Source organism: Chenopodium album, chromosome 6 (assembly GCF_948465745.1).
Source record: "Chenopodium album chromosome 6, dcCheAlbu1.1, whole genome shotgun sequence".
In the NCBI taxonomy this organism is placed as follows: Eukaryota; Viridiplantae; Streptophyta; class Magnoliopsida; order Caryophyllales; family Amaranthaceae; genus Chenopodium; species Chenopodium album.
In genome coordinates, this window is record NC_137839.1 from 4,403,909 (window position 1) to 4,429,278 (window position 25,370).

Below are 25,370 nucleotides of genomic sequence, written 5' to 3' on the forward strand. Positions count from 1 at the left end.
AAATATTTTTTTTTTTAAAAAAAATCCCCACCCTAACCTAACGCCTAAGCCTACACTCTACAGCCACCACAAACCCAGCCTAAGCCACGCACCACCACGAGCAGCACACGCACCCACCACCAGCACCACACGCACCACCACCAGCACCATCACACACGCACAGCCACACCCACCACACGCACCACCAACACCATCACTACCCAAAAGATTAAAAAAAAAAATTCTTCAACGTACCTTATGAAATCTTCAACGTTTAGTTTATATGGTTAAATTCGACCATGAAAACCCATTAACTGATAGTGGTCGAATCGGATCAAAAGCCCTGGGGGTGGGTGGTGCTTGTAATACCCCGTATTTTCATACGTATTTTCCTAATTAATTAATTAAGGATTATTTTATAAAAAGGGTATTTTAGTAAATTTATTATTTGGAGCTAAAATAATATTTGAATTTTGGCGCCAAAAGCATTTTGAAAACTAATCATTATTTTGGATAAGATTTATTATCCACTTATCTTATCTTAAAAATCGGATTATTTACATATTTCGGATATTTTAATTAATGCAAAATTATATTTTATTTATTATATTAAATGGCCGAAAATTCCCATTTATTTAGCTAGGAAATTCGGATTTTCTATGTATAGAAAATCTGATTTTCTTAGTTAATTATTGGTGAATAATTGGTATTTAATTAATTAATTAATTATTTAATTATTCTATATTATTTACACAATTATTTTTATTCCTTAAACCGAGCAAAATCTTCCTAAATACTAGTAAGGGAATCTCCTAATTTCCTTAATTCTAATTCTCCATATTTTTAGTATCCAATCATCATATTCTCTTGCATTTTGTTCCTCTTGATTATTCCCCAAGTAATTCTAATTTCCTTATTATTTTTCATGACATACATACCTTCCATATTCAAGTATACACAATCACCTTAATATCCAAACTTTCCTTAATTCTTTATTCACTTCTCCAAGTAGTCTCTTAAACCCTAATTACCATAATTCTTCCTACATTTTCCTACCATAATTCATGCTCATACTAGCCTATAAATACCCCTTCATACCTCTCACATTCTTCACACCAATTCTCTTCTTTTCTTCTCCTCAATTTTACTCAAATCATCCCGTTTATCTTTGAAACCAATTTTCGGGCACTTATGGTCAGTTTTTTGGGTAGTGATGTTTCACAGAAAGTTGTTCCTCTCGAAAAATCCTTGAGGTTAGGCTCAAGAATCACCCAATTCGGAGTTATATCAAAGGAGTTATAGCCTCTTCAAGTTCTGCCTATTATTTCCTACGCAAATCCAATTTTTCTCTTCCCCTTGGTTTCTTATCTTTTCTTCTTCTATTATCTTATTATTCAATTATTATTATTATTATTATTATTATTATTATTATGGGGGATTTATAAAAATTATTATGAGTAGTTTTAATCATATTTTAATGATGTTTATGAGAAATTAATTAAAAGGTTCATGTACATATAGTTGGGGGTTTTTAATTATTTGTTAACCTTATATTGATTCAGGTTATATTTATTTGTAGGGTGTGTTCTATCAAGATCCTTGAGGTTCTTTTGGTGTGTTTGCTAAGCAAGGATCAAGGTACGTTAGGTGGCTAGATACCTTTGAAAGTGATTGGTTTGAATAACATGTTTTATATGATTTGATTGGTGATTGAATTAAATTGATTTGAATTGTGATTTTGAAATAAATTATGTTTGGAGGTATTGATAAAAGTATTTTGAATGATTGATTTTTAAATCATGTTTTGAATGGTTTGATCGAATTACTTATCATGTTTAAAGAAATTGATTTGAAAAGTTTATTGAATTAAATAAAAGGTGTCTCAAGGAAGAGTTATTGATTTTGAAATTTATTAATATGAGATTTTATTCTCAAGTATTTATTTAAGAGGTTTTGATTTTGAAAGTATATGGAATTATTAAAAAGAAGTTTGAATTATATTGGATTTATTGAACCATTGAAATATTATTATTAATGCTTTATAAGCATGTTGGTAATCCCACTATGCGGATTTGGTTTATTGATAAGACTATAGACTTTGTATGACCTAGTCTTTCCTCAAGAATAGCCTTGTAATATAAGGAGACTAGCTTGGGGGGTGTGCACACTTGGGTGAGGAATTGGATTTACAGAAATTGGTTCAAAAAGGAATTGGATTTTTAAAGGAATTGGTTTATCAATTATTTTGAATGTTGAATCATTGGAATTGGTTTTGAATCATGAGTTTTGGAATTATTGGATTGTTTATTGGAATTGGTTTTAAAAGCATGTTTGCAAATAAATTGAGTTTACATTATCTTGCACTTATCGTACATAGCATATTTTGCTAATCCGTATTTCTTATTTGTTTTGGTTCGCCCTGTTTACCGTCATGGTAAGCAGTGTTGACTATTTTCAGGTGGAGTCATGAATGAGCATATGGGAGTCCCGGGATTTGCTTCACCTAGTTTAGGAATGTTGGTCTTATGTTTATTTAGAGTACTCATAACAATGTTACTATTTTCATAAGTATTAATAGAAGAAAGTTGAGTTTCCGCTGCAAAGTATTGGTTTTAGTTAGTAAGTCTGAGTAGCCTTGCGTAATCACGCGGCGGTAATACGCCCAAGTCTATCTCTACGGTATAATTATACGTATTATACTGATAATTCCGTAGAGGGAGATTTGGGGGTGTTACAGTGCTAGACTTCAAAAACCAAGGAGAGAGAATGAGAAGGGAGGAGGGAGGTGGAGATGAGAGAGAAAGAGGGAGGCGGAGATGAGAGACACCGAAGGGAGGAGGGAGGCGGAGATCAGAGAGAAAGAAACTGAGGAGATGGAGAAGAGAGAGAATGAGAAGAGGAGGCTGGGTTTTAAAAATATAATTAAAAGATTCAATTTTTAATAAAATGTTAAGAAAAAGAAAAAAAAAATGAGTCATGGTCCCTAACTATTGCTTAGTCATCAAAGTCCCTCAACTTTTGGCTGACAAACACCAACAAAGGTGCTTGAGGGACTAAAGCGACACAAATAGTTTTTCAGAGACTAAAACGGCACAAATACGAAAGTTCAGGGACCGTATTTAGTCTTTACTTGCTGAGGGACCAATTTGTCTCGCTCAACAGTTAAAGAACTACTCTCTCCGTGTTTTAATAAGTGTGCACTTACCAAATTAGGTTGTGTTTTTATAAGTATTACACTTTTTTTTTTTTTTTTTTTTTTTTGGCAAAAAACTACATTTAAATATTACATCTCTCTCCTCTCATGATGATTCCCACCTAATCACATTCATTACTTCTTTCAATAAACAATTAACCCCACTATCTTACTTTTACACCTTGGTTAGGTACCGTGCCATGCACGTTGATCTACAATTGTATATAACTATAGATTATTGATTGATAAGAATTATAATCATAAATTAGTTGATTAATTTAATAGTAAAAGTGTTATATGTTGATTTTTGTAATTGTAGTTTCTACTACACAACGGAAACAAAAGTAGGCAAAAAAAAAAAAAAAAAAAGAAAAAGAAAAAAAATGAGTCATATTTTTTCTTGTTGTAAAACAGGTCTTAAATTATTTTAAAACTAGGTTAGATCCCGTGCCATGCACGGTGATCTTTAGTTATATATATAGTTATATAGTATTGATTGAGAAGTATTACTGTACTCAGTATAATCATAAATTAGTCGAGAAATAATAAAAGTATGAAATATGTTAATTTGGTATTTGCAATTTTAATGTAGCTTCCAATACACAACTAAAACAAAAGTAGGCAAAAAAATCTGAGCAATATTTTTTCTTATTGTAAGATTATTTTAAAATTTTGATTTTTGGTATATAATTGATTATTTTTTTTAGAAAGATTTGTGAATAAATCTTTTATTTTAAATATAATAATTGCTACATGTTAATATGGAATATGTAAAAATAAATAAATAAATAATATGATTTTTGTAAGTGATTTGTTTCCTTAATTGAAATATTTTTTTTTAGTAAAAAGAAAAAAAAAATAACTACGGACACACCAGGAGATGACACGTGTCATTGCTGGTGTGTCTTTTAGTATATAATATTGATATTGATGATTGATGTGATTTTTTGGTTCAAAGTTTTCCAAATTTTTTTAGAAAGATTTGTGAAAACATTTTTTATTAATATAATAATTATTCCGTATTACGTATGAATATGGAATATGTGTATAAAATAATATTATTTTTGTAAATAGTTAGTTTCCTTAATAAATAATTTTTTTTTAAAAAAAGAAATAAAATTAAGGACACATCATGAGATGACACGTGTCATTGCTAGTGTGTCGTTTAGTATATAGTTAATTAGTTATTGATTGATTGATTTTTTAACACTCCAACTACCCTCATATACCTTTTATTTTATTTAAGTCAATTAAATTGCCTAAAAGTATATGCCAGTGAAATTATAATACTTATTTAAATATGGAGGGAATAAAATATTATAAATACGTTAATTTATGGACCGTATTAGACCTTATATATGAGCTTAGGCAATTTGAGAGCAACTCAGAATTTACGGAATTTTGGTACATTTAGATATTTTTGCTTAGCGGTCATAGGCCATAGCCCACTCTAATTCCTATTCACTACACCCCCCTTTAGCCATTAATACCTACTCCCCCCCTGAAATTACCATAAAACCCTTACCCCCACTAACCACACCCTACTAACCGCATCCCACTAACCACACTAGTTAGAACTTGCAGTTAATTCTGCATTTATCTTCAACACCATATTCTCTCTCTTCAAATACTCAAAATCGCTACAATTCAAGAAAAAAAATCTTCAAAATTACTGCAAAATGCATCAAAACATCTAAAAATGTCTTACATTCGAGATGAAGTTCGTCAATCGCAACTAAATTCCGAAAAAGAAGAGTAAGAATTTGTTCATTTAAGTAGAATTTTGAATGTAAAACCTAGATTTTATATTTTTTTTTTTGCTTTTTGATATTCTAAAACAAACTCTACTATAATTACACTTATTTTTGTGCATAATAGACTATAATCTACTATATTTGGTGGGATTTTTAATTAGTAGAAATGAAACAGAGAAGAACACTTCGAAGGTTCCGTCGGAGAAGACGATTGCTGAACAAATGTTCATTTTCAATTTGATAGATGTTCATTATGATACCAGTATATGATCATTTACATTCTTACCTTACATCTACTAGGGTTCATTCTTGAGAGAATATTACCCTAATTTTGTTTATAATCTTTACATATTAATGAATGTTTACTGGTATTTAAACATATGATTATTTGAATGTAAATACGTACATGTTCATTCTTATATTGAAATGTTTAACTTCATATTAAATTATATGCTCATGAACATCATTTGAATATTATACTAGATACATTTTCGCTCTAATATTGATAGATGCTTATTCGAATTTGATACATAGATGTTCATTTGGATACGTGTATATTATTCACACATATGTTAATGTATGTTCATTCACATGTCTAAAAATGTTCAAAAATAAATCACATATTGCTTAGTCATCATAAACCTTTGATGGTTCTATTTTAAAATATGATTCTATTTTAAACAATGTTCAAAAATAAATCGCATATTGTCACTTACATTATTTGTGATATATATATATATGCTCATGTTATTTGTGATAATTTGTTCATTTATATAAAACATAATGTACATTTTTGTATTGCCAACTGAACATTTATTAAATTTATAATATCAATATAATGTTTATGCATATATATTGATTTACAAACACAATATATATTGTAGTTATGTTCTATATAGAGTGAAACACACATTGCAATAATTTAGAGATGGAAACTCAGAGCCTATATTTATAAGGAGATAATGCCATCAATTATATTAAAAGATAAAAATGAACAACATAGTAATTGGTGGGAATCATATTTTGATAGAAGCATGTTGAACCACAAGTAAGTTAATTTGACATATAGCATAATGTTCATTTTCATAACAATTAATACATACATTGACATTGTAATTTGTTTGACTTACAGATACACCAAATCAAGAAGCTGAGAATACAATACATTGCTCAATAATTGATGCTATTTGGATTAAAAAGAAGCTAGAGGCAATAGAAAAGAAGCAAGAAGATTTATGGAAGCTTATATTACTACAAATATTATTCTTTCGGTTATTTGATCATTTATGGATTTCTAAATGATGAAGTACATTAATATTCATATATTTTTTAATTAATTAGTGCTTGTTATATATATATTACTGGAATGGAAATTTTCATTATCAAGAAGTTATATGTTCAATTACGTAACAGTTATAACGAAATATATACAATAAAATGTTCATAACCAAAAAGGCAAATGTGCAGTGTCAAAACAAAACATGTTCAACTACATATCACTTATCAGAAGAAAAAAAATTAGGCTGGAACAAATATATGTTGTTTCAATCCAAATTCTTACTTATTATTATTTGCCAACCTATTCGCTACATTAGTGTAAAAAAGAAAAGCTAACAACCTATCATACTTAGAAGAATAGCTACCACGTTGAATACTTTGAACATCTCTTGGAACACTTGGAGGAACTTGAAATTTTATTTATTGGAACACTTGGACGTAATTGAACCTTTTTTCTTGGCACACTTAAAGAAACTTGGACATCACTTGGAGCACTTGAAGGAACTTGGCCTTTTCTTGGAGCACGCACTTGGACAATACTAAATTCTTTCTTAAAAGCATATTCATTGTACCTTCCATAAACTTCTTGTTCAGAATTATTAAAATCTGTAAAAAAAATAACTCTGATTTAGTTGCTTCTTCATTTTATCATCACTAGCACCCACTGCACAAGTTTTTAAAAATGAACATAATCAATAACAGATATGTACAAATACAAAACAATACCTATATAAATGATCATTTAGCATTATCAATTTGATCAAAATAATAAAATAAACTAAAGTACTAAATATTTAAAATATAATTAAAACATCTATAACAGAACATTAGTTTGAATCATAATGATCATTTAGAATTATAAAATTGATCAAAATTGTAAAAATACTTAAAAAAACACGAAAACGTATATAAAAAATATAATCAATCTCAGAAAACAAATCACAATCAGCAATCATTAAACTAAAAACAGCAAACAAACTTGAATCATAAAGCATACTAATCAAAATAAGAGACAAAATTTATTAAAATAAAACTTCAATTCACTTGAATTATAACACCAAACCAAATTGGACTAAAACAAAGGCTAAATTGATTAAAAAAAACTTGAAAAATCGAATAAAATCAGCAAACAATTTAAAGCAAAACAGCTAACAAAATTGAATCAAACAATTAACCAGCAAGCATTAATCGAAATCAGAGACAAAATTGATCAAAATTGAATTTAAATTAAATTGAATAGTAACAACAAACATTAATCGAAATTATAAAACAACTCACACTAATCAACGGATGAATCAAACAATCGACTAGAAGTAGGAAAAATAAATTCACAATCACGATCAAATTCGGCAATCGAAGAATGCAACACTTCATTATCACAATCAACAACTCCAATAAATGTTTCATCCATGAATAAGAGGGAAAAAACATGATCGAAAGAGAAATAATGTTGAAGAAGAGACAGAAAATGCCAATAAAAAAAAAAAAACTGACGTAAAACAGAAAAATTGGTTTTGACTTTTGAATCATATATATAAATGCCTTGAGAGATAAGAAAAGAAAAATAATAAGAAAAAGGAAACAGAAAAGAGAAAAAAAAAAAAGAGTAAAACGATGTAGTATCATGGGTCACAAGTCGAAAAGATCTTGAATCGGTAAAGCCCATGTACTGTTTTCATTTAAAGGAAAACCCATACGTTCAAGGGTTTATATATGTTATCCCCTTTTGTTAATTTATTGAAAACCAACCGTTAAAAAAAAAAAAAAAAATATTGAAAACCAGAAAAAATATCCGCCCAAAAATAATCTTATGGAGAGAGCGGGGTCAGAACGGATGGAGAAGAAGAAATATCGTTTGGAGGAAGAGGAGTCAGATCGGATGAATAAGCAGTTGAAGACAGAGACAGAATCTGAGATTATTAACAAACAAGGGTTGGTTTATAGCTATTTTATTTTTTTATTTTTTTTTTATTTTTGTCATGATAAATTTACTCGGAATCGTTTTAATGATCTGAATTTTAATTTCTGTTTATGTAACAGTTATACTATTTTTTTATTTATAAATTATTTTAATTTAATTGAATTGGGATTTTTTTCCCAGTGCAATCATCGACTACGGCGGGGATTCTTCTGATTATGATTCTGAGGATTATAAAGCTAATGCTTACAAATATGATGATGATCCTGACTTTTGTTGTGGTGTATTTGAAGAATTTTCAGACGACGAGGAAATAGAGTATGATTGGATTGCAAAGTGCGTATTTTTTAAATCAATTTATATGTTTTAATCTAATTTATCTTTAATCATTGAAATTGTGAATTGTATTGAATTGAATGATATTTTGTAGCGGAAGGCCTCATTATATTCTTACTTGGGGTGAACAGACTGATTCCGACGTAGTACTTCCTGCACTCTGTACGCCCCAGATTTGTGTTATTTTCTCGGATGGGTGCGTTTTTTTTCTTTTGTTTATATTAACTTCTTATACTTGAATAAAAATCAATTTATTAAGGTTGGAAATCTTTTATAATTTGCAGCACTAGAAAATACATTCCAATTGATTCAGATGAACCCCTTCCAGTGGAGCTGTATGAGGATCACATAATGTATGTTTTGATTTTCATACATATATTTGATCAAGTCTAATTCATATTGTAACATCATTTTATGGGGTGTTTTCTTTTATGTGATTTGATGATTCTTTTGTAATGGTATTGATTATTATATCAATTTAACATAATTTGTATTGATTATTTGTGGTGGATATCTTTTCCAGTCACGGTTTCTTTGGACAACCTAAAGATATGTATGAAATTACGACCAAAGATGGTTTCAAGGTCCAAATAGATTCATTAGTAAAGAAACCAAATCTGGATCTTGAGCGTCAGATTGCAGGGCTTGCTTTGTCATATTTCAGAAATACACAGGTCTGTTCATGTCCATTGATTTCCTAGTTTGTATTTTGTTTCATATCATTTTACTTTTTTAAAAAAAAAATCATTGGTAGGATGGTGATTATGAGTATGTGAGAGGTGTTAAAACAAGAGCAGCTTTTTCACAACGCTTTGGGATTCATATGATCTTCATTGCTCATCCACGAGGCGATGATTCTGCTGGAAAACTCTTTTCTGTCCATGTGGCTACTGGTGATCCACCGCTCGTTCTTGATTGTCACATTCTTTGCGATATAGATCCACAATTTATACATGAAGGTGATGAATTTGTGTCTTTGCACAAGTATTCATTCTCTTTACCCTAATCACTAATCTGTATTGTTGGTTGGTTGTTTGTGCTTTTTTTTTTTTTTTTTTTTCAGGGAGCCCTCGTCTGCAAGGGAACAAAGTTCGTTTAAGTAGAACTCAGATAGCATGCAACTACTGTGCTGAAGAATTCAACAAGGACTAGACTTGGTGTTGTTGATTCAGCTGACTGGGCTCTGAGCTTTACAAATCTTTATTTTATGACTATCTATCAACTCTTTGCAAGTTATTCTAGAGTTGTATTATTATTTACTTAAGAATTTGAGATCTGTAAAATAAAGTGTTAGAGCACATTTTCAGGCTCATCCCCTTAAATAATAACATCATCAGTATGTCAATTGCTAAAAGATTCTAATGATATTATTATTATTATTATTATAGTCATGATTCATGAATATAAGAAATTAAAAAGCTAAAATAATACGAAGAAGTTAATTTACTACAAAGTACTTTGCTCTATATAGGTTTGTCATTGACTCATTGATATTTGATTTACTAATGTCAAACAATTCAAACTCCTTTCCATAGCTTTGAAAGTAAAAATACTTTACAAAACCCAAATCTAAGCTAAAGCAATAAACCTGAGCACTGACCAATGCAAGACTACCATTTTCAGTACAACATCAATCAATAAACCTCCTCCATATGTTTGAAACTTCAAAAGCACCTCTTGATTTTTCCTCGTCTATGTACACCAAATTATTAATTGTAACTGTGACTTATCGAGAACCCGAAATATAGTCAACAGGTCAGATTTTTCCTCTCAGTTACTTCTATCCATGGCAGAATCAAGCAAGGCCAAATGTTCATTAAGAGCTTCAGCTTCTTTGGTCGCATCACTGTCATAATCTGAAAATGTGTCACCTCTATGGCTCTATGTAATTCCTCTACGAGTTCATCTTCCATCTCAAAATCCCGTTCTTCCCCTTCTAGAGTACTTGATGGACTCACTCTCTCATCAGCACTAGTACTTGGCAAATTTTCTCTTTCTTCAGCAGTTGAACTGGTAGCAGGATCAAAACTTGGTATAGAACCATCAACAGCAGCAGTAAGGATCTGCCCCTGTGCAAGCAGCTCATTTAATGCCGCAGGCCCGCAGCAGCAATAACTAACAGCTTATGGGAACTAACAGCAGCAATCACTGCATACCAAAATTCAATCAGAGCAGTCAGTTGCAATAGGACATGGCAGAAGAGGCATACAACTTACATCTTATGTCCTTAATTTCTTTCTAGTAGGGGCAAACATATAAAACATAGACTTTCATTAAAAACATAAGCACTCATGTCAACCCATAGGATACCAGATTACCATAAAATTCATACACTTCATATGCCAGAGAAAGACAGCAATAGCTTGCGCAAATTAACCTCAAATGAATATTTCAAACACAATAAATATATGGCTAATTTGAGGTTCAACACCCAGGTTTCAATGATTAGAATTTATACCAACATACCTAATAGCCTGTTGACGCTTGATATCATCTTCCCGTTTCTTCACCTTCTTTTCTTTCTCCCCTTCTAGAAAATTGATAGCTCTTTCAGCATACTGCTCATTCATCTTCAAAGCTCTCTTAGCTGCATATTCAAAATAGCCCATGCTCATTAATAGTGATAAGGCTTCATCTGATGCTTGAAGCTGAATAAAAAAAAAAAAAAACATCATCATTTAGAGCAGTGAAGTGAAGCCGGTCTGATAATTGACGAAAGATATAAGTTGAATATGAATGGTATACATACAGCAATAGAGACAGTAAAACAAGGATCAAGAAATCTTTAATAGTCTAAAAACAGCAAACACATCAACACATCCACTTCAAAATACAGGCACATTAGGTATATCTGTATATTAGCCGGTCTATTCCATCTTAGCGTCCATTCCCCTCAACGCCTATACAAAGGATTATGTATGGGCAATATTGAAACCGTTCTTTCTAGTAGTATCGATGCTGTCTTTTTTGAGGATTTTGTTGTTGCAGGAACTATGTGGTATGGTTCAGAAACTACCCCGACCAAATTACTTGGGCCCACTCGTTATCAATGGGATCAGGGATACTTTCAGCAAGAATTATACCGACAGGTAAGTGCTGGCTAGACAAAAATCAAAGTATATCAGCAGGTCTAGAATCACTATAAGACAGACCTGTACTGTGCAAACATAGTGTGGAAATCTCCTAATCAGCAGCCTAATGGCACAGACAAAAGGCAAAAGAGAATCTACATAGGTAAGAAAACTTCAAGTAACAGTCTTCTTCATTCCTCCATCTACAAGAAACATTTACTTCTTAACTATCAAACAGGTAATAAGATACGGAGTACCAAGTAATTATTTGGGGAAGTGATCAAAGGAGGTAAGTCACTGATGATAATCTTTTTGAATACATGATAGAAGTAACTTTTTCATACCTTAGAGAATCTTGTTTTGGCAGATGTCAAAGCTTCTCCGGATTAATCCAATTTGCCACAGTGAAAAGCTACCGCGTACCACACCTTCCAAGAGCTTTAGAGCTCTAACCTCAAATATCTACGAGGAACCACGCAAAATCAGAAATATGCAGCAGAATTTCTTCCCATCTTCAGACAAACTACAAAAAAGGAAAAAAGAATACAATGCAATCTGTGGGCTACGACTACTCTGGAGCTCTCTTGCACGAGAGGCATTCTTTCCATGGGAACGTTCAATACCTACTCTAGCTTTTGCAAGGCGCTCACCAGCCAATGCGAGCAAGTTGGTGTCACGAAGCATTAAAAAGCACCACACCATGTCAATTTGAAGGATTGGAACATTGTCAATACACTGTGAATAAGCATGCTCAGATAGAAGTTAACCAGATACATTCAGAAATGTAATTATAAATTGTTAAATATTGCTTACAATAGCTTGTTATAGGCTTCTTAAATATTGCTTACAATAGCTTGTTTGAGCGTACGTTTATTTGCTTGATGTAATTTAAAAGGAGAATGAGGCTGGTCATCTCTTGCTTTAACAGAACTCCATCTCAGCTTGATTGCTAGCATTCTTCTGCTTAATGCCTGGAATTATTTTAAACCCTAAACAGGAAAATTCCATAATCATGCACAGCATGCATCCCGAGAAACCCTAATGTGGCCCAACAAGGCCTAACACGGCCCACAACGGCCAGATTCCCTAATCCTATACTAATCAAGTTAGTTAGTCTTCTCCTATAAATACTAATCTACACAGATTATCAAGGGAATTAATTTTCTCTACACCCTCTCTCACTCTACAAATTCTCTCTCTAAACACAGTTTACTGACTTGAGTTTCGTTGTTTTGCAGGACTCGGTTTGACCAGACGAGCAGGCTCCCCTACAACTCAGATTCGAAATTCTTTTGCAGAAACACATTGCATCAAGTCATTTATAATGCGCAAAGATGATATGTGTCTAATAATAGTTTCCAAATTGGGTGTGTTTCAGATCACGCTAACTCTCGAGTCATTTATGTTGGAGTCAAGTTATGTTAGGTCAATTTAGCCTCATAGTCAAGTTCAAACTTTAGCAGGGTTATATTCAATAATTATTAGGGTTATGCGTGACTGTTCATTTACCCATTCAGATTCGAGTCAAATTTATATCAAATTAAATTTTAGGTTCATGTTATATTTATATAGTCAGGTTTGGACCAGGTACTATGTACTCCTTTAATCCCTATAATTGTAACCAAAATTACATAGTACTAATAGTCAATTCATCATAGTTGTAAAGTAGCAGATAGATGGAGAAGACAACAATAAAATAGCACATGTTTTAAATGGATGGTTTAAATTAGTTTAAGTATCCTAATTGATAAACTGTTGAATCCCATTGTAGCCCACTTATGAGTGTCCCACATTGGAGAAAGAGGAGAGGTGGTTCCACTTTAAGGTAGAGGAGTAACTCCTACTATTGCCAATTGGTTTTAGTATGGAAGCTCCAAAACCTTGTTTGTGGCCCAAAACTCTCCTCCTCCTTGTTTGGGTTGCCCAGGCCCATTTCATATTATTTCGAAATTTAACATAAACATATCAATATATTCTTGGGTTATTGGGGACACATACAAGGTGAGACTTCCAAATTTTATACTCCCTCCATCCCCAAAAAAACAACCCTTTTTAAGTGATTTTGGGGGTATTAAAAAAGTTAAATAAAAAGAAGTACAAGTATATTTATGTGGGGTTTGTAAGAAAGTAGAGAGAGATGTAATAATAAAATTATATGGAAAAACAAAATTTTATATGAGGAAGCTAATTTTACACAAATATTGTTGCGAAATGTGGATATTTTGATGCAACTGAGATAATAATTTTGGGACTAAAATTTAACTACTCCGTATAAGGGTCAAACTTTTGGGGACGAAGGGAGTAGAAAATTGAATGAATAGCAATTTGCACACGTATTTTTACTAATGGCCTATTTCTCATTTATCTTCATCCGTTTTAAAATAAGCGTTGCAAGAGATAATAGTCATATGACTCATATCAGATCAATTATCTATTAATTTTTTTTTATAATAATTTTTTTTCATCGCACAATTAGAAGATGTTTTAGATATAAGTTGTGTCTTAAAATGTGCAACAATATTTTCAACAATTCATTTGACGTGTAGAGTACATGTATTTATTTTTGTAACTTCTGCAAGTAATATGAGATCATATTTATTTTACTACGTATTTTTTAAAGAATGAATCATATTCAGTATAATTTAATAATTGCTATGAATAGGTTGTACGAGTAGTAGGGAGTTTGGTTCCTAAGGTGCTAGCTAGTAGCTACTCCGTATGTATCACTAGTAGTATATTTTTCTAACAATTCTCATCTAAAGCTTATCAATGCATTTTTTTAATTACTAATGTTTTTTATACCAAGCAATATGTAAAATTATAGAAATTGAATATAATTGAAAATATATTAATCGAGATAAATTTATCAAGATCTTAAGTTTATGACTATATTTTTCATTCCTTAACTAAAATTCATTTATTTGTCTAATGGGGCATATTACTGTATTACTCTAGATAAGCTTTTTTATTTGTCTAATGGTAGGAAGTGCAATATAATCGCATCATATATTATCTGAATAAAGTAGATTAAATTTTTTAACCGTCTAAATCTCAAGTTTGAATCTTGAGAATAATGCATCTAAGAGCAAGATTAGCGCGGTCTTATATTAAGACTGACTTTATTCCATTGTCACATCATTTCGTTATTAGGTTATTTTTTAAATTTATAATTATGTTAAAACTCTTTAAGACTCGATCAGAATTATTTCTTCATCCCCCAAACTCTTTTTTTTTTTTTTTTTAATATAAATCAAATTTTTATTTTTTTAAAAAAGTTAATTTAACATTAAGTTGAGTCTTGAATTTTCAAGACTCCACTTCAGATTTTGTTAAGGCCAAACTACATAAATGCATAAAATTTTTTTTTTTAAAAAAAAAGTCTAATCTTAAGACAACAAAATTAGAAATTGATGATATCACCTAGAGTCTTAAGATCTAGGCTTAATCTTACTCTAAGGCCTTGTTTGGTTGCAATGGAAAATTATGGGAAGTTATTTATCTTACCTAATTCTTAGGAAATTATTTTTAGTTTTTTGGATAACATTAAGAAAATTATAAAACATAGGAATTTTGAATGACTTCAGAAGACTTATGTAATTTAACTCCTACATTATTATGTAAGAATTTCAAATTCGGAAATTCCCAAAAAAATTTCGACTTCATTACCATTTTGCACTTATTTGGGTAATCAAACAATATACTTCATACAAAGTAGTACAATTATTACAATTGTATTTCCTAGAAATTATGAGGGCAAAAATTGGTACAATAAATGTAAAACAATACCTAAAATCTCAAGTTGCAATCTCAAAATGGGCATTTGGAATGTCTTCCAATTTATTAGGACTTAAGACCTACTCAAATAAAGAGTAAGGACCCACTAAAATTTTACTGAAATAAGAATATGCTTCTATGACTACATGAGTACGTAATATGCACTTTTCTATCGTTTTACATACGAGTACTAAATAGTACGAAGTACCAATGAATATGTGTCTCCACGTAAGCCAAGTTGGATTCTTTGTCAAAAAAAATTAATGTAATTTAATTTGCAAAATCTACCCAAATTTGGGTCGTTATTTGCATTAGGCCATCGCCCTTCCACTAATTACTTGTCACAAACGATTTAGCATATCTTTTGACTGTGCGATGAAAAACCTTGTACATAATTTTTAAAAAGTGATGTATCTAGCATGACTAGATTTCTTATGATATCGAAAACCATTTGTAATACTTATTTTGGGATAGAGGAAGTAAATATATCTCCATCGATTGTTAGCCTTTTTCATGTATTTCAATTATCAAGTGAATGAAAGCTACCATAAAACAATATACTTATCCAATTAACACCTAATCTCTTCTACCTTTTCTCACTATTGTCATTTTAATACCAACAAGTAAGATGGCTGTATCATCTTTTCCTCCTATGAATCTTGAACTGCCATCAAAACCAGTTCAAGAATTAATCAAATCTACAGACAAAGAAGTCCCAGAAAGATACAGAGTCCAACTTTCAAACAAATCAGATGTTAATCACTCTGAGATTGAATATTATGGACAGTCCAATAATTGATCTTAGCCAGCTTTCAGCTGCATCTTCAAGCCAACACAAACATGATACTCCAAGTTGTAGGTTGTTTTATCACCGCATTTCAAAAGAAACCTATCTAAAAAGAGTAAAAACTAATGAATAGTTTGCGATAAGGATGTGTACATTCAAATGTCAACAATGTCATGAGAAATGGTTGTTCACTTGTTCTTGATGTACTTTAAATAGCTTCTGAAGGAACCTTACTTTCTGTTGTCATATTCTGTACATACTTGCGGGCAGTCTCATTAAGTACCTTTGCTTTCTATAATGTAAACTTATAATAAGATTACTAACAAAATTTTATGATAATCAGGTATTGGGATTTTGTTATTTTCGCCTTTTGGTACATTGAGGTAAGTTTAGATAAAGTTTTATACCAATTTTGATTCACAAATCAAATATTGCGAGGTTCAAATAAGAGCCAATAAGTTTAGTTCAGAATAAATTAACAAAGCTCGAGTAAATTTAAGTTGCTTAAGAATGATTTCCTATGCCTTTTGAGATCTGAATTTAATGTACTTCAGTAATTTTTACAATACTGTCATGTATACAAACATAAACACTTAATCACATATTAGTCAATACTAAACCTTCGTATAAACATTAAGTCAACACTCCCAGCTTATACAATGACTCATACCAGTGTACAAGAGAATGCAAATTCTCCTTAGATCTTTTCTCAGAATTACCATCACAAACCGTTCAAAAGTTGATTATACTACAGGAAAGAAGATACCGGGAAAAGTGTATTTACCAGCTCATCAAATCTTGTTTTAGGTCTTAAACCGCATTCTTCTGATGGTATGTGAATCACCACTCCTGCAAGACAAACAAGTTCAACACGTTTGAGTTCAGTAAAGATAACCAATGGTTCAAATTTCCCATCACCCCTTTCAATAACCTTAATGACCAGTTAGTGAAACAGACGGAAAAAATAATCTGAATGTATGCTCATTATGGCATATTGAAGAGTGTTGTGCATACGGCCACAGTAGTGATAGTCCTGGTAGATAAGAAAAAAAAAAGGTGGCTATGATGTGTTCCACACACAAAGAAATTGGACCACCAAGTGATTTAATCAACAAGGAAAGGCCACAAATGTACAAAACGATCAGGAATTAGACAAAGGGTGGAAAAACTATTTACTGATAAAAATTTAAAACTATTATACTCCAGTAAGTACAATTCGATCAATATATAGGTCATTCAAAAAGAATCTATCAAATGACCTTCGACTAGTTAACGCCTTAGCCCTTACCGCCTTACTAGTAAGTTAGCATGCCTAAGCATTGTACAACAAATTGCAATTTATGCTTCAATAATTTTCAGACATCACAACCAATTCAATAGCAATGACTGACCTTGGTTGTACAAGAAATTACAGTTTATACTTAGCTAATGTTATGAAAAAGCAGAGCTGCTAAAAACTAATCTAAGTAATTCTTAGTAATGATATTCTCATCAGCAAGTTTAGATTGATATATACTCATATATAGTCCTATATATAATATCCAAAAGGCAAAGGCACAAATCACTGATGACACTCTGAATCTCCAAGTTGGCCTCTATCAAATACCTGACTACGAGTATACGTAGACACGTAGTATATTACTCCCTCCGATCCTGAATAAATATCCTTTAAGTTTACACGAATTGACATAAAAGTATTGTTAATTATTTCATTGGTATTCAAAGCTGACCGCCTAAATTATACCAAATTACCAAGTGCTCCATATTGATGATATCAAACAAACAGGGGAAAAAAAAAAAAAAAAAAAAAAAAAAAAAGAGGAAATCAATACCCTTATTTGGTCTCTCTCTTCAGCTGCTTATTCATCCGATCTGACTCCTCTTCCTCCAAACGAGATCTTTTCTTCTCCCAGAAGTCTATTGTTCAATTTATTCATCCGGTCAGTACTTGTGTCAACGTGGTGTCGTGGTGGGAAGAAATAGGCTATAATGGGCAACATGCACACAACAATATTAAGGCAACCATCCCCGGATAAGTTGTGAGGGGGAAGATTGACCTTAAAAGATTGAGGCAGTTCTCAACGATAACACTACTTGTATTTACCAGGTGGCAAACATAGCACAAGCGTATTCATTGTGAAACCCCAACCGCTCAAGGTAAAGCATAAAAATTTACCTTGGGAATAAGGCTCCATTGCTCCTCCAGGATCACCTTGATCACCTTGCTCAGGAATGCTTCCTATTTAAGATAGTTTTATATTAATAAATCAAAGTAAAATAAAAAATATTGTGAATTATTGAAACAAAATTAACACAGTAACTTTGCAAACATGAGAGAAACAATAAAAAAGACTAGAAAAGCATATTCATTGCTAATTATAGGTGAATGGCTTCCTATATAAATCATTAAAAGTTTGTGCTTTAATCTCAAATAGGGACATGCCATTAAAGAGAATGGTCTCCCACTCTCCCCCATATACTTGCAGGATTGTCTACTCATTACAGAGAGAGAGAGAGAGCTTCCAAAACATGAGATACCACTAATACCAAGGTTAGTGGTTTAACAGCTTATAGTGGTTAAACTGAAAATCTGCTATCCAAAAATGTTGGTAAAAGGCGATCATTTTTCATCCAGCAGAAGTTGTCTGGCATAAACTACAAGATCTGTAAATGAAAATTGAAGCAGAATGCAACGATTCGCAAAGACGTGTAACAAAGTTGTCATTTTAAACATTTGGGGAAGTAGTCATAAATGAAAGAATTAGATTATGTTGAAAAAGATATCCTCAATCATGGGGCATTAATGGCTCAGTTGAATTCTGGAGTACAATTTGCTGAATTGAAACAATTTCTTTTTGCTATAGGATTATTGACATGTCCAAAAGAAAGAAAACCACAAACAAAATTTAGCTAGCAGCATCATGATCAAACTATATATATATTTAATTGAAGGAGAAGAAAGACATACCTAGTTCATTATCAGGGACATGTTTCATGACCGGAATATAGACCGATTTCAATACGGAAGCCAACAATATCCTGGTTTTGTGTGGGTCTTCAGGCTTCGGAACAAAATTACTATCCACAAACTCAAATGCTTCTTGCCATTTTTTTTTCTTTATCAACTTGAGATATCCAACCAAACACACTGCATGGGAACATTCTGATTTCGTCACCTTCACCCTCTGGTTGAAAATTCGATGTTCAACCATACAACGCTTGAACTCATCTTGGTCAAGATAAAAAGAACCTATCACAGCACCCTCCATAGCCATGCTTTTTTTCACCTTTTCAATCTTAACTAACCATCCAGGTTTGTCAGAATTTAAGATGATTTTCTCACAATCATCTACATAGAATGGCTGCCATTTACCCATTAAAATTAAATTAATCACAGTAAAATAAGAATAAATAAATTATGGATACTATATAAATAATCTTACATAAGTATACGGATCTTCTGTGGCCCTAATACGGCCACAAAATTTCTGTTTCACCATTTTAGTTATCCACACGGCATTTTTGTAAGTGGAATTAACCATTAGCCATGGTATATCAACTGTATACATTTTCCTCTCCTCCAATACACCCTTCTCCTTCCATAGAATTTGAGATCGCACCTCAATACATGAAGCATAACTGTAGTACGCACAATTTCCTGAAAATTTAAAATAAAATCATTAGCATTTAGCAAATCTTTGTGGAAAAAAAAAATAATAATAAAAAATAAAAAAATAAAATAAAAACCTTCATGCTGTTTTCTCCCTTCTACCCTAATCAAAGGATGATTAGCCCATGAAAAGTATTCTTTTATACTCTTCATATCCCTTGGCATGCAGGGTGGAATGTTAGTTTATGATAACAAAATCTCAGAATCCCATCTGCAATCAAACAAGAGATACTCAAAAAACAAGAACCTTTTAGACTCTAGCAGCCAAGAAGATGAGGTTCATCACATGACATAACTAGAAGAATCAACCAGATTACCAAGCACTTAACAATTATCACTTATCATTGCGAAAATAAAGCTGAGCAATCATCAAACATTGTATATAATACACCATTATACCATAGCAAATATAATACATAAGCAATTAAGCAGTCCAATTCAAAGTATCATCAGAGCAATGTAATCCAAAATTACTCACAATGAAAGTACCCCGGAACGAAAGATGGCGAACTTCGACATCTTAGAGCAAGAATAAGGGATATAATGATCCTTCAAGAGCTCTTCAATCATCTCCTTAGCTGTATCAGGCTCAGAACTCTCACATTCAATCTCATACCAAGTCCCAAAATCGAAAAGTGTCTCATCCACCTCTAATCTCAATCCCTTCCAATCATAAACCCTTCTTACATTCTTAAACTCTCCTAAACAAACAAACCCAGATTCATCCTTAACCCCAAATTCCTCCTTCACCCTCTTCAAAACCCTAGAATCCGACGACCCAATTAAATTCGGGTTAGCCCAAATCTCCCGACCCACAAACGGATCAATATCTTCCTCATCTTCCTCAACTCTACTAACCCCATTATCAAGAATTGCTTTCGCTTTAAGACTCGAAACGCAGCGTTCTGCTGTTTTGGGATCCTCACCATAAAACCTCAATCGAAGAACAGCGCGAAGCGCAGAGAGCTCAGAATTGGCGCCATCGAAGAAGACGTTGTGCTGAAAGTGGGTTCGCGGGGGAAACGGCGAGAGGACGGAGGAGAGAGATAGGTGTGCGGTTTCATCAGCGAGTCTGAGCTTGACTTGGACCTTCATTGTTAAGGGGAAGAGAGGCCGATTCGTTAGGGTTTGGTCGTTTGGAGGAAGATCGATCAAAGTGTTGCAGAAGAGTGGTGGTGGTGGTGGTTGTTGCGGCGGCGGAGGTAGTGTCGGAGGTTGTACGTACACCCAACTAATAATAAACAATCTTCAAAATGAGAACAAAACACAATTAGGTTCCATTATTTTTACTGAACTTAAATTATTTTTACTGAATTTAACTTAATCTTACTGAATTGAAATTATTTTACTAATTTTCTATTATAATTCTTCTTTAAAAAAACTGAATTTTGCTGAACTAAACATATTTTTACCAAATTAGAATTATTTTTACTGAATTGAAATTTTTCACTGAATTGAAATTATTTTTAATTAACTGAATTTTTTTTACTTAATATTATTGAAATTTTTCACTGAATTGAAATTATTTTTAATTAACTGAATTTTTTTTACTTAATATTATTATTTTTAAATAAAGAGAACAGGGTCTTATGGGTGTACCATACACCCAACTAATAAACAATCTTCAAAATGAGAACAAAACACTTATGGGTGTACGGTGCACCAGGATGTATATAACAAGCTTTCAAAATAATTACGTAGTTGTGATGAATAAATTATCGTGATTTAGAGTTGTAGCGTTTTTCTTTTTCCCCTTTTTTTTCAAAGAGAAAAACTAAAATAGTATAGTGCACCCGGGTGCACCATGCGCATAGTGCACCCGTAAAGAACATTAGATATATTTTAAAGAACATGGGTAAAAAAAAAAAGAACATGCATACTAGTGTCTGAAAAATAACATGATTGTGTTTGACAAAGTACATTATTCATCATGCACAAAAGTGCATGAGAAATTCAAATAGAACATAGAAGAACATTGAGAATTAAGATTAGTAATAAGGACATGCATCTTCCTTTACAAACCCACTTATACAAATGCAAAAATATAAGATTACAATAATTCATTGTAATTACCCCATACACTACCGTTAATCATTTTATTTTACAAGAATGAATAAAGTAAGACACAATTTCCGAGGGATAGCTCAAGTGGTTAGAGTTTTCCTCCCGCTTTTATGAGCTCTTAGGATCAACTCAAAAAAAAAAAAAAAAAAAAAAACGAAGAAGAAGACATATTTTCTTTATTTTAAGATAAAAATGTCTACAAAATTTTGACTAATAATATCATTAATTATCAATAAGTATAAATTATAAAAATTTGATGTTTGGAAACTTTATATTGAGACATACAGTTCTAATAAATATTTACAATGACTTCTTTTAATCTCATATATTAAATATATATGGAGGTCAATGTATCGATAGAGCATAAGTCAAGGTAAGACATTTTATCGAAAAAAAAAGAGTAGATAAATGAGCCGATATCCATTGATCCACATACGACATACCATAATCACATTTATGCCCTTAAATTCTTCACGTGTAAACATGTGTAGTGAGCTAGTAATCCATAGTCCAAGTTAATTAAGTTTAATCAAACAAAGCCCTAAATTCAAGAATGTACAAATAGATACGGACTGTACAACAAATTCAAGTCGTAACTAAATTAGCCAACATCCACTCGATCTGGGCACCATTACCATCTAATCATCTATAAGTTCTAATGTTCTATACCTCTATAAAATGTCCAAAAGAATAATAATAATAAAAAAAAATTAAAATAAAATAAATAAATAAATAAATAAGTGTAATTGTGAAATTTGTGACTTGTGTAGTAGAGTTGTAGACTATTAGTCCAAGTTAAATTCCAAGACCACCAACAAAGCCCAAAATTCAGGTGTGTGTACAAATACAGCCAATTCACAAAACTAATTCTCAGACAATTATTTTTGGCATTTTCGTATTTTTGTGCTCTGCTTCTCACTAAACCCACAACAATGGCGTCTCTTCCAATGGAGTTAATCACCTCCATTCTTACCCGATTACCTGCAAAATCACTAGCTCGCTTCAAATGCGTTTCTAAAGATTGGAATTCCCTACTCAAAACCTCCCATTTCCTCAAACTTTACCTCGCTCAATCTCTCTCCTCCAACAATCGTCTCCTTATTCTCAACTATGGCAGTCACTTGGAAACGACGCCATTAAAGCTGAACTCCGAGTTCGACCCTTCAGCTAATGCTACTACTTACTCCAGGTTTGATCTACCCACTTCATTTTCTGGTTACGAGTTTTCGATTTCTGGGTCTTGTAATGGATTAGTAGCTTTGAGTTGTAGAAATGTTGATAATCCTCAATTGTTTGAGATTATGTTATGGAACCCATCTACTAATACCCATATCATACTTCCTCATCCCCCTCATAATGAAGAACTGGCTCCGGATTTTATCAATATCAATTTTGGTTTTGGGTATGCTTTTGATAGAGATGATTATAGGATTGTGACTATTGCTGATTATTTCCATCCTGATGAATGTGATGATTCTGTTTGTGAGGATGGTTGCGATTGTGGTGGTGATGTTGGTGGTGGTAGTGGTGATGATGGTGGTATAGATAGCGGTGGTGGTGATACTGGTGGTGGTAGTGGTGGTGATGATGGTGGTATCGATAGCGGTGGTGGTGGTAATGGTGGTGGTAGTGGTAGTGGTGGTGATGATGGTGGTATCGATAGCGGTGGTGGTGATATTGGTGGTGGTGGTGGTGGCGGCGGTAATGATGGTGATGGGAGTGGTCATAGGTGCAAGTTTGGTTATATATTCAGGGAAGTTAGGATTTATAGCTTGAGAGCGAATCAATGGTATATACATCATATTTTAGGTTGTATATATGATAAGATGATGTGGGATAGCCCTGGTGCAGTGATTAACAACAATGTAGTTCATTGGATGTTCTGGAACTGTCTTGAGAGAAAGCCTCAGGTCAGAGGGTTTAATCTCTCGTCCTTAGAATGGACTGATTATTTGGCATTGCCTGATCTCACAGGATCAGGGAAAAAGGGTTATAGCTCTGATGATGATTCGCGGTCTAGTTATGGCTATACACCTGATGACTTCGTTGTAATAGGGGTTGTAGACGAATGCTTATGCTTAGTGACTCGAATTTGCCCTGAGTTCGATAATGTCTATGTTTGGGTCATGAAAGAGTATGGTGTTGAAGAGTCTTGGACTAAATTGTTTAATATCACCGAGGCCAGCATTGTCGGACCTTTGTTGAGTGCTCCACTTGCTTGTTCTGAAGGAGGAGATGCAGTTCTGCTGAGAAGAGAAAATGAGGGTGACCTTTGCTGCTATAATCTGAGGGAAAAAACTATCAAAGCTGCTCCTACTATTCCCAGCAGCCTTAAGCTTCATGATTTCAGCCTTTGTGTTGAAAGCCTCGTTCCTATTGCGATGAGGATAGCAATGAACATTCTTCAGCAAATGAGGCAAAAGAGTGAGTGATATCTTCTCGTTTCATAGGGTGCTTATCTAGTGGAGTAGTAATTTGTTAATTTGGAGGATATCATGTTTCTGTCATAGCTAGCTGAGTTGCTTCTGAGATTAGATGGATCCTGATGCATAAGATCTTGTTTGGTTGCCTCTTTTTTTTATCTTTTATGCTTTCTTTTGTTCTGAATCTTCATTATATAGTTTTCTGTAGTTTGGTTGTGAACTTGTGATGTGTAGTAGACGAGTAATACTCCTAAATCTTCACTAAAGATTGAGGAGCTTCTCTCTTGGAATGAAAAAAAATTGTTTTGATCGTTTTACATACCTCAGTGTGAATAATGATTCTTACATATGTTTGCTGTCAACTTATGCATCTTACCTTTGTTCCTTATGGTACGAGTCCATCTACAGATCTACTCTCGTGTTCACCATGAAACAGGGCAAGTTTTTCTTGGTACGAGCTATATACTCTCAATATGAATATATGATAGATACAACACTGTCACATTCATAGTTAGTATTTCATGTTAGTTTGGCTCCATATCGCACAAATTGTGTTCTGTGAAAATTTAGAAGAAGCAGGACATATAAGGAGCTATTAGATACCTCTCCATATTTTATCCTTAGTTAATCCTGTGTCTTACTTATATTTATATATGTTGAGGCTGCCTTCCAAAGTTTTCATACTGTCCTAACTGAAACTGTAACGTAGCTTCATATTATATAGTCTGACTTATAGCTGAATCTGCAATTTCAAGTCATATCATTAACTATTTTATGGCTATCTTGCTTTTTATAGACCTGTGGCCTGTGGGTAGATTCAGAAGAGTTTCCATATGCATAAGGAAGCCTTATACGTAGTATATGTTTGCGGTATAGATCTTTCTTTTCAGTATAATGTGGCTCTGTATGTGCTTAGAGAGTTAGAGCCTTGTATTAAATACTGTATTAGGTGCATCACGGTTATAAGGTAGGTTCCCTGGTGCCTGCTAGTGGTTACCATGGCCGTCTTGCTGGGTTGAAAACCACTTTAGGTGTTCCTTTATTCCTATATCTTGTGAACATAATACAAATAAGCTGAAAGAAGAGGGGGAAGAAAATGTGTTACTCCGTACTAGATAATCAT

At 32.6% G+C, this 25,370-nt stretch overlaps 2 protein-coding genes and 1 pseudogene across 2 annotated transcripts; 2 read left to right on the top strand and 1 right to left on the bottom strand.

Moving 5' to 3' along the window:
• The first annotated feature begins 8,005 nt into the window (after positions 1-8,005).
• LOC145634353 (uncharacterized) lies at positions 8,006-9,803 on the top strand. Its single transcript, XM_081685773.1, has 7 exons — positions 8,006-8,136; positions 8,306-8,458; positions 8,553-8,654; positions 8,743-8,811; positions 8,982-9,132; positions 9,213-9,417; positions 9,522-9,803. Exons 1-7 carry the CDS (start codon positions 8,015-8,017, stop codon positions 9,608-9,610), a joined length of 891 nt encoding a protein of 296 aa, XP_081541899.1. The 5' UTR covers positions 8,006-8,014; the 3' UTR covers positions 9,611-9,803.
• A 10,431-nt stretch (positions 9,804-20,234) lies between these two features.
• Positions 20,235-20,892, bottom strand: LOC145634354 (triphosphate tunnel metalloenzyme 3 pseudogene; annotated as a pseudogene).
• Positions 20,893-22,756: 1,864 nt separating this feature from the next.
• LOC145636542 (F-box protein CPR1-like) lies at positions 22,757-24,388 on the top strand. Its single transcript, XM_081688122.1, has one exon. It carries the CDS (start codon positions 22,757-22,759, stop codon positions 24,254-24,256), a length of 1,500 nt encoding a protein of 499 aa, XP_081544248.1. The 3' UTR covers positions 24,257-24,388.
• The last annotated feature ends 982 nt before the right edge of the window (positions 24,389-25,370 follow it).

Excerpts from the sequence above, each read along its gene's own strand:
- LOC145634353 (XM_081685773.1), top strand. The coding sequence starts at position 8,015 with ATGGAGAGAGCGGGGTCAGAACGGATGGAGAAGAAGAAATATCGTTTG. Across the intron at positions 8,812-8,981 it reads CTGTATGAGGATCACATAAT|TCACGGTTTCTTTGGACAAC; the intron begins GTATGTTTTGAT and ends TATCTTTTCCAG. Across the intron at positions 9,133-9,212 it reads CATATTTCAGAAATACACAG|GATGGTGATTATGAGTATGT; the intron begins GTCTGTTCATGT and ends AATCATTGGTAG.
- LOC145636542 (XM_081688122.1), top strand. The coding sequence starts at position 22,757 with ATGGCGTCTCTTCCAATGGAGTTAATCACCTCCATTCTTACCCGATTA.